General features: G+C 38.5%; 1 protein-coding gene across 1 annotated transcript; it reads left to right on the top strand.

Moving 5' to 3' along the window:
* The first annotated feature begins 8,196 nt into the window (after positions 1-8,196).
* Positions 8,197-10,051, top strand: LOC129228018 (noggin-2-like). Its single transcript, XM_054862644.1, has 2 exons — positions 8,197-8,288; positions 8,513-10,051. Exons 1-2 carry the CDS (start codon positions 8,197-8,199, stop codon positions 9,144-9,146), a joined length of 726 nt encoding a protein of 241 aa, XP_054718619.1. The 3' UTR covers positions 9,147-10,051.
* The last annotated feature ends 922 nt before the right edge of the window (positions 10,052-10,973 follow it).

Below are 10,973 nucleotides of genomic sequence, written 5' to 3' on the forward strand. Positions count from 1 at the left end.
ACCATTTTTGTAAAATGTCTGTGTGTGTGTGTGTGTGTGTCACGTATGTGTGTGAAAAGGTTTTTGTGGCAGCTCTACAGCAAAAACTTCCGCATAAATCGAACGAAATTTGGTACACATATGTGCCCCTATGTGAACTTGTGTCCATTTTTGTTCGGCGCGAATTCTTCAAAGGGGATGGAGCAACGGGACGTTTCTTGAGTTATGCGTGCCTGCTATTCCCCAGGAAGTAACTGGCGGAATCAAACAAAATTTGGTCCATATATTGCCCCTAACAGGTACAGGTGCTGATTCAATTTTGGTGTCAATAGCTCAAACGGGGTTGAGTTATAGAACGTTTTTTGTCGTTAATTGTGACTGCTGTACCTCAAGAAGTAACGAACGGAATCAAACAAAAATTTATCTACAAGTACCCCTATAAGAGCTGATTTTATTTTGGTGTCAACTGCTGAAAGGGGGGTGGCGCAATCGAACGTTCTTTTTTTCCATTGTAAGTGCCATATCCCAAGAAGTAATGCATTTTGGATGACATTTGGAATAAAGGTGAATCCATATGTAAACAGGCGTTATTTCAATTTTGGCGCCAATCGCTCCATGGTTGGCTGATTTTTTTTTTTTTTTTTTTTTTTTTTTTTGTGGGAATAAAAGCAGCTTTATTAATACAACAATAAGAAAGATAAATCGTAACAAGCTGTCATCTGCGTATTTTTCGTGATTTTAATTGTATCGGAAATGTTATCGCAATTATTTCAAAATTTTAACTGTTACCATCTTGTGTTTGTTAACAATAAATGTCTGTAATTATTTTAAGCAAGGCTTTTTAAATTGTATTCAATTTTCATTCTTTGCTTTGCTTTTAAAATAAATCGGGAATTGGGAAGGTCGTCAAGTTTTTGCATGTGTAATTTTGTTTTTGATGGGAATATTGCTTCCTCGTCAAGTATGGGGAGGGATCAGAATTATAAGAAAGATATAAAAGCAAGTTTCGTAATGGCCACAACATACTAGTTTTTTTTGTGTAGTGGGTACCCTGGGGTGGTTCAAAAAAACTTTTTTTCAGCTAGAGTTCAGGACACCCCCTATTTTTAGACTTACTAATAGTATTATGCTGTAAAAGTTTTAGCTTCTTACTTGAATTTTAAGAGGGTGCTCAATGATCCCTCAATTTCACATTAGCCGTAGCATAGAAAATGTCACAAATTTAGAAACATTTAATTTCCCCAACTGTTTTCTTTATAAATAAATATTTTATTGCAATTTATGTGCATATTACTCGTGTATATTATAATATGTAGCATTGGTTTTTCAATTCAATCAATTTTTTAATCCCAATCCCCATACTTCTGAAGTTTGAGGGAGGGGGTTGAGCACCCTGTTTCAGTTGAAATAAGAAGTTAAAATTCTTTCAGTACATTACAATCCACAATTCTAAAAATATTGAGGGGGTATCCTGTTATCCAGTGGAAACTTTTTTTTTTACATGTATTTTTGAAACATACTAGGGTACCCTACAACCTTTTTACAAAATATTTTTTCAGATTTTATGCATTCAACTTATTAAAATCAAGAGCTTTCAAGCGACACCAAATTCATATCTCTATTTAGATTAAAAGCAACTCACTTTAAATATTATAGGGCTGAAATGCATTAAAATGCACGTACAATTTTACTTTCAAACGCGATTTTCTCAAAACGTCAATTTTCACATTCAAGTTCCTCTTCTAGAAAACTACTTCAATCTACTTCAAAGTTCAATAAGATAAGAAATAAACAAACTTACCTTAAAGTTGCACTTCAGTAGGCTCTTAGATTTTCTTAAAAACACTGAAAATAGTAAGCTTCAATCATTAAAACTTTTTGAGAAAAGGTACATAGAATTTAACAATTTAACATTACACATATACAGGGTAACCTCTTAGGGGTATTCAGAAACGATGTCATACTTTGAGGGGGGAGGGATTAGTGAAACTGTGAGAGTTATTCACTAGGAGGAAGGAGGACATAACAGGAAGTGTGACATCACAGATTTTTTGTTCCACAAAAAAATGCTTATGAAAGCTGTGTGACTATGACAAGGGAAGGGAAAGGAGTCAGGTGAAGTGTGACACAGGGGAGATACTATTACTGGCAATATTGTAAAAAACGAACTTCTAAGCTATGCTCCTTCATTAGAAGCATATAAAACTCGGAATAACTATTTAAAAGAAAAGAAAATCTATCTCACAAAAAGAGTCAAAAATCTTGAAAGTCATTAAGGGCTGTTCTTAAATGATGACACATTTTTTTTTCAACATTTCGAGTCCCCCCCCCCCTCATGGGTGGTAAAATTATCATCATTCGGCGAAATTTGAAGTTCCAATCGGAAAATTGAGCATTTCGCCCTCCTAAAAAATTTAAGCGCGGGGCGCCCCTGATAACTGCCCCTTTGAGTTGTATAAAGATCTGCCATGCAGGAAGCAGCTCCACAGAACATATCAGCCGATCCGGCTATGGGGTCGTTTCCAAAATTTTAAAAGTATTTCTTTCTGAAAGAACATGCCTTAAAGCATAGGATCTAACCATTTTTTAAATAATTTGACAAAATTTAATATTTTAAAAAAACTATTTTAATTGGTGCGTTTTTATTGTTTACGCTTCTGCCGATGACATCACAAATGATGAAATACCATTCACTGGTGCCATTCACGGAATGTAATATTTAGTTCGCATCTTTACTCACGAGTACTGGCAACGATATGGTCGACAACAAGCGTAGAGCGCAATGTTTAATTCGCTTCTTGATTTCCATAACGTGGAAACGCGGGAGAAAGATGCGCACAGTGCATCATTTGCGACGTCATCAAGACCACCCCTTATTTTCAAAATCGGGCGTTTAAAAAAAATTAATTAAAAATTAAGCGCTGGGAAAATGAAAGTTTTTTTCTCGCTGCATGTTATTTTTAACCCCCGACACACAAAGGAAGGGGGTTATAAGTTTGACGTGTCTGTGTATCTGTCTGTGACACTCTCGCGCCGACACGAATGGACCGATTTTGAAAAAAAAAATTGTTCGAAAGGAGAGTTGATCGAGAGTGTTCTTAGCTAGGTTACATCTTTGGATGACATTAATTAACGAAGATATTAATTAAAAACGTCTGAAACGTTCTTCGCGATTTTTGCAGTGAAAACATAGTTAAAAGTTTTAAAATTTAACACCAAAATAAGGAGAATGTTTTTTCCGCATCTGATAGAATGTTTTTGAAACTTTCATGTTCCATAGAATTCGAATTATAACGTTTTTTTTATAAGCAGACTTTAATAAGCGCTAAGCCTTTATTCACGCGATTGGTAACCGAACGCATTATTGGCGACACGGAAATTAAAAGCAATGATTTAAAATTTTTATTTGTTGCAAGTTCCTATTTAATAGCAAAGAAAATACTTGACATTGATTTTGAATAATATAAGGCTTTTAAAAGGATTTTCATTTTTCTCTCTTGATTCTACAGTTGCTTCTCAGTCGGGGTTTTTTTAATTTTTAATTTTATCGTTTTTTCTTTTTTTTTTTTTGCTTTTTCTATCAATTTCAGTGACTAAAAGTAGTACTTTTGACTGAAGGAAACAACCCCATTACCAGACCGTCTCCATGGAGGCAAGGAATGTTTGTCTGATGATCCGCAATACCATGTTCCAGAACGCAGACGTCTCGGCCTAATTAACGTCATAGATCACGGGAGGGGCCCCCCAGGGGACCCGGCGCCGGACCGACGGCACCCTCCCCTCCCCCAGAGTGCGTAACAGTTGCTAAATCAGAGGGGCGCCGACGCGCTCAAGTCGCCAGGTAAAGACACACCTGCCTCATTGTTGCCCGACCCGACTCCTTCAGCGGCTAATAGACTTCCCTACCGGGATGAGGAAATCTGGGGATGGAATGGACTCCCAAGGATGATGTTCTTTGAGAAAAACGATGCAATTTCACAATTAAAAAAATTTGGGGGGGGGGGGGGATTTGAAAGAACTCCAAAACAAAGGAATTTGAAAAGAATTTCGTGGAAAACTAAATGAGTCCAATGTTTATTGCAACATCAATTTTGTCGCATTCTTTACTACAATCTCTTCGAAACAATATTTTTCAAATGTTCCCCCAGATTGTCATGTTCACTACAAAAATGACCCCCTCCCCCGTACAAGAGAACCCCCTAAAAACGAAAAAAATCCCATAAAGACACACCTGTAAAATCGTTTGATACTTTTCTTGGGGGGAGCGCATTTTAATGGACCATTCACACGAAAAACGGTAATTTTGTCCCGCACGTGACGCCTCATATAGTTCATTAAAAATAGTAATTTAAAATGGTAATGATAAAAATTTTATTGCTTAACAAATTACAAATGAATGCGGGACTCTTTAACCAAAAGATTTCGTCATTACGTTTTTGAATAATTAGTTTTTATTGAAATATATGACTGCACGTCCGAGATAAAATGACTACTTTTTCGTGGAATGGCCCAATACATCATTTTATTCAATGGTTTTAAACTATTGTTTCTCAACAAATGAGACATTCTTCCTTTGTGTTCCCTTATGTAAACCTTTGCCCTCAAAGTCTGCAATTTCTTTTAACATTAGTATATTTAATAGAGCAAAAATATTAACTAATTTATAAGCAAGTTACAAGAGGTTGACTTTGAATATTCCGCACGTGAGACGTGACACATGCAAATAAATTAAGTTTTAAAGAACGAAATTGTTTAATGAAAATATAACTGTGTCTGGGCTATCTTTGTATCAAATGTAAAGATTAAAAAATTGTTTACCACAGTTTAACTAATATATTGAGAGATATGACAAAGTGTCAATGAAATTTAAACTTCTTTTTGTCTTGCACGTGACGGTGGAATAGCCTAATATCTACCAAAAGTGGCCTAGTCCCCATGGACAATACGGATGTGTTTTTTTTTTCTTTAAGTCAATAAATATGTTCTGTTAAAAGTATGACTGCTAAATTTTAAAATTTTGGGCAAAATCGCTAAAATGCTCCTCACTCTTCCAGTAATAAGTATGATTTTGAAGTCATATTTCTCACAGAAGATATTTGATTTGAAAGAAAATCTATGTCTGTGATGTCCACTTCTGACAGGTCTGAAATAAGAAAAGAAGAAGAAGAAAAAGTGCGAAACGAGGCACCCTATTCGGCATCCATGTGTTCCTCTCCCCCCTCCCATAGACTGCTTTGAAACTACTACACAATACAACTTACCTGCATGTAGAAAAATAACTTGGCCTCCCCCCCTCAAAACGTGAAAATATTCCTTGATATTCCTTTGGAGGAGTAACATTCATTTTGGAGAACTTAAACATATGATAACAGTTAAGACAGACTTGTGATCAAACCCATAAAAAACCTGTCTGTCAGAGCATAGATTATAAGATGGTAGGGAAAAAGGAGGTGTGTTATATTTTGATTTTAAATACGTAGGAAGTTTGAAATTATGAGTTTAAAAAAAAAAAAAAAAATTTTGTTTTAAATTTTAAAATTTTAGTAGCCCGTCCCCCTCTCCCATTTCCCACGTTGCAGCATATTATTTAAAATATAAAGCGTGGAAGTACGTTTGACTAAAATTTTCAGGCGTATTGCAGATTTTTGTCCCCTTCTATTGTATGGGGAGTATTTAGACAAACTGTGCGATTTCTTCAAAAAAATTATATTCATTTCTTTTTTTCTCTCAAAATTCTGTTGGTAGCATTATCGATATTTTACACAAAAGGTTGTGAAGTGCACCTGAAGATCATATTACCTGTCGGAGGGAAAAGGACAGGCTCCGACTCCAACTCCTGAAATTTTAGAGCCTTCGGCTCCGACTCTTTTCCCTCAAAAATCAGTCCGGCTCCGACTCCTACTCCGCAGGCATAGCCGAGTAGTGAACTCTGAAGGAAAATAACCAACTCCGACTCCCAGTAGTTTAAAGCCTTCGACGTTCGACACCTTTATCCCAAACTTAGTCCGGCTCCTACTTCAACTCCGCATGCCTGGCTGAATCGTGGACTCAGAGGGAAAATGACCGATTCGACTCTCAATAGTTTAAAGCCTTCGATTTCAAACTCCTTCATCCCAAAATCAGTCCAGCTTTGACTCCACACCCCTGCATATTGCTACGTAAATACTACAGCCCTCCCCCCACCCACGTCTCCTTATCCAAGAGAATATTCTGTTTCCGTCACTGAATCCTGAGTAGACGACAATGGTTTCGGTTTCAGATTCTCAGAAGCTCCTACAACGTTTCTACCTTCTGCAGGCTGCAAGATATTGAGCTGCAGCAGAACAGTTCTCCTTTTCTTCTTAGCATACCAAGTGCAGTAACGGGAGCGGTTACAAAGGGAGGGTGTCATAGTGGTTATGACCCCTCCCCCTCTAAACCATCGACAATAGCTTCCGTTCACAAACACTTTATCAATGAAATGCAAACGATTTCAGTAAACTTTTCAATTCATTAATTATTTTTGAAAGTAAATGCTATTTGAAATACTACATCTTTTCCTTGCTTATGAAATTAATTTGCAATGTTTATGCCCTTTTTGGTACCTTATTCGGCTGATTTGGTGATTTTTATCGACTCCTAAGCTGTTTTAGAAATTTTTCGTTCATTTTTCCCCCCCCAGCCACACCTCCCTCCCTCCCTCTAAAAGGGTGATCTGTTTCAGCCCTTCAATACTCGTTTATCCGGACTAACAGGGACTAAAGGCAAAATTTGAAAAAATCGTACAGTTCACTTCTTTTCATAAAATGGAGGAGGACAAAAAAAATTTATGTGTTATACCGCATATTATATGCTATATGCTAAAGTACGCCTGAAAAATTGATCCAAGCGTACTTCCAGGCTAGCCACTGTCACAATTGCGAAGGGCCCCCATGACATAGGGGCCCAGGAAGAGAATCCAAAAAGTCTCATGAAAACTATTTTGCGTTATTTTGTTCACATCTTAGGCACCCCCAAAAATGCATCGCGGCAGGCACCCAGACCTGTAAATCCGCCACTGTTAACCCCTGCTTGTCAAATTGTCAATCCAACTAGATTTTTAATTTTAAAAAAAAGGTCTTTCCATTCATTTAATGTCAGTTTTAATCGGAAGTTAAAATCCAATCTCATCTCCGGTGCCAGCGTGACTCCACGCGCTCACGCCTCACCGTGATCTGAATATCCCGGCGACACAACAACAATCGGCGAGTCGGCCGGCCCGCTTCACTTTCTTCCACCGTCTCCCCCTCTCCTCCCCCCGCAAGCCCCTCCCACAGACTCAAAAACGCTCGCACGATGGAGAGAAGGATCCAGTCTCCAGTCAACATCCTAGAGGCTGCGGAAGAGAGTCCTGCATCCACCTCGCTCGCATCTCCCATCATGTGCTCGCGATTCGCATCTCTGGATATATGATGCGTTTTTCCTATATATGAGGCATTTCTCGTGCGTAGATTTCCGATTTTAAAAGCAGATAGCTTTTGATGTTATTGTGTTATACAATTATGCATGCGCTTACAAATTCGCAACAATTCTGTCATTTGTTTTGAAATAAACAATGCTGCTAAATTCGTGAGAGAATTTTTACGAGAAGATTTCAAATATGTCATATCGTCTGCTCAGTACTATATGTCGATCCCGTCTAAACGCTGATATTCGATAAATGAAGCGCAATTGCCAGTGAAATTTATTGTAATTTTGCAAAGCGTTTCCCAGATGGTGCCAAGAGTGTTGTTTCGTCAATAATTCAAATATAAATACTATAATATTTACATGATAATATGCACGATGTTTTAAAATGTACCGATAAATAAATAGTGCAATAGCATAGGATCTTTTGAAGCGATATAAAATTTTACATTGTTTACTCAAGTGAAATTTCACGAATTTTAAACCATATGAATGCATCTTTACAGATATGTAACATTATGCATAGTTCCTAAGCAAGCTTTGTGGTAATATTCTTATTTTATGCTTGAATTCAGCTGGGTTTGTTCAAGTTTCAAAAGATACATTCTGCATTAGATTCATCATTTAAATTTTTGTTTAGAAATTGTTTTATGCAAAGTTATTTATTGTGTACAAATATTATGAAGAGTAAAATATTTGTTCGAATCTCTTATTATCTACATACACAATACTGTTTGTTGAGGTGCTGAAGAATTTGAAAATTCTCTTGAAAATATTACCAAATGAATAGCGATGGATTACTGTGACTCGATAAGTGATTTAAGTAAAGTCATGTACATTGTGATTTTGAGAGCAAAAAGTGATTTCATAGAACTCTGGACTTAGTAAGACAAAATGATCGCTGTTTCGGTTTCGTGTTAGATTTCAGTGAAATGCTTTCAGCGCTGTTGTGATATTTATTTAATTTGAACATTTCCCGTTTGTGTTGAAGAAACGAAATATACTTGACAGAAGTGGCGATGTTTAGGCTACACGCGTTGCAAAACTGTACTCTAAAGAGCGGCGTTCTGCATGTGTATGTACTTTGGACACTCCTGCTTTGGCATAGCCCGTTCGTTCTGTCATCAAGGAACTGGATGAGGCCGATTCCATCTCACGACCTGCCCGTTTTGGACCTCATCGAATCCAAAGACAAAAGGTACGATCCCAAACCGGAAGACCTGAATCCTAAGCATCTGAGGGAAAGGTTAGGCAGGGACTTCGACAAGCAGTTCATGAGCGAGACGAGGCCCGTGGAAAGCATCCTCCACCCCAACGGAACGGTGGAGTTCAGCTTCAAGCACACGAGGCGAGGCAAGGTGGTCCCGGCCTCCAAGATGCCCAAGGAGATCCGGCACTTGAGGCTCCACTCCCTGAAACTCCCGGACGGTTCCCGGTTCCGGATGAAAGTGGGCAAGAAGATGCGTCGCAAGTTCAAGCAGCTGCTCTGGGCGTACACCTACTGTCCGGTCGCGTACCGGTGGAAGGACTTGGGGCTCAGGTTCTGGCCCAGGTGGATCCGGGAGGGGTCCTGCCTGACCCTCGGGTCCTGCTCGTTCCCGTCCGGGATGTCCTGCAAGCCCCACCGGTTCGTCCGGAAGACGGTGCTCCGGTGGCACTGCCAGGACTGGAGCAAGAGGAGATTCTGCAAGTGGATATCGGTGAACATACCCGTCATAACGGAGTGCAGCTGCAGCTGTTGAGAGAGGGATGGTGTCCCCGTAACTGTGATCGGAGTGTGGACGTCGCAGCTGCAGCGGCGATTCTTATCTCAGGATTTTGAAGACGCCCGATTTCTTGTCGGTGAGTTATATTTCCATCATATTCTTTCATTCTGTGATCAATTAATTCTTCAGAGCATAACAATGCCGGATCCTTAATTTTTCTGAGACAGAGCAAAAGTTTGAAGCTGCCGCCCTTATCATCTTCCTTCTAGTTTTTATGTCAAATTTCAAAAAAAAAAAAAAGCAAAAGAATAAGGCGAATTTGCAGCTCCAAGAAAGTTGCCATCCGATGCAAGGCTTGTTCCCCCCTAGATTCGACCCTGGGGATTAATTTCTAATTGAAGTGGACGAGCAATGAGGTCTTCAGCGTACGGGGTTTCATGTGTAAATAGCCGAAATCCCGTCTCATATGTAACAAATTTCATAAACCTGAAAGGAGCTGATCGCCCATGCAAATTCATCCCTGCTTTTAAGCATCAATACATCACATCCCGGCAGCAGTGACCTAACTCAAAAAAAAAAAAAAAAAGCACCGGAGCAGGGCCATGGAACGCCAAGACAGGCCCCTTCTCAGCTAGGTCCCCAGGACCCCTATCCCATATGCAGTGCCTGATTACTGAATTGGCCAACTCGGCCGTGGCTTAGGGCCTCCACTTTTTCGGTTCCCCCAAACTGCTAAAATTGTTTTAGCTTATGGCTAAAATTCTAACGTTTGACTACCGGGAACGGGCAGGAAGGGGGTAGCAGAAAATGGGTTTGTTTTAAAGCATCCCAATATGTTAAACAGGTAAAGTCCATAAGAATAATAAAACCAATGCTACTCAGAATCCGTAACGTGTCTGTAAGGGCCGGACTCCTAGCTTTCGACTTGGCTGACATGGCCTCTCGTCAGCCCTGCATTGGAGAAAAAAATCAAGGTTTTACGTAATACCAATTTCAACAGACTGATTCTCAACTACAATATATTCAAAACATTTAAGAGACTTCATGGTCACTATTTGGTTTTTGTTGTTTAAAAAGTAGTGTAAACGTAATTCAAATTTTTTTCTTCAAAATTATGAAATTTTAATAGTGTCTTTCGATTTATTATATTGTTTATACGCCACAACACACCTGTTACGCAAACTTACTCTGCGAATTTTGTGGGGAAAATAGCATTTAATTTACTCTTTAAATCTGAATTAGCATATTTTTTTTCCTTGATTTTTTTTAAGTTGTGTTTGTTGCCGGGGTGTGATACAATAAAATAAATAAATTTTATTCAATACCTCTTTACTGTTTTTGGATACTTTTCTGTCATTTCAATTTTCCCCTGTGCTGAGAACGCGTACTACTTACAGAGCTTAATTTGCAGGGGATTTATCGGGATCTGACCCCCTTGATAGCGTTTATGCAGCCCCGAACAAATTTTCGGACAATTCATTGCTCGCTTTAGATAGTTTTTATTTAATATTGATATTTTTATTGCAATTCCTGTAATAGTGATCTAAAATTATAGGGGGTGACACAATCATGGAGCGACATCCATTAATGCACTGAAATGTGTTATAAAAATTGGTGTGTAGTATTTTTCAACTGTTAAAAATGCTTTTTCAGTATAAGATTTCATAACAAATCTATTTAAAACGGTGAAATTGATTTGTTTTAATATTTTTATTGATTTTTAAACCTGATATAAACTCCAGTAAGGAAGTTGCACACCAAATGTTCAGACTCAGCGAGAGACCACATGTCAACATGCTGAGAAACCAGGAGTCCGGCTGTGTTTGGGGGGGGGGGGGGTGGCAAAATGAAATCGGAGTAGAA

This window comes from Uloborus diversus, chromosome 8 (assembly GCF_026930045.1).
Source record: "Uloborus diversus isolate 005 chromosome 8, Udiv.v.3.1, whole genome shotgun sequence".
Lineage (NCBI taxonomy): Eukaryota > Metazoa > Arthropoda > Arachnida > Araneae > Uloboridae > Uloborus > Uloborus diversus.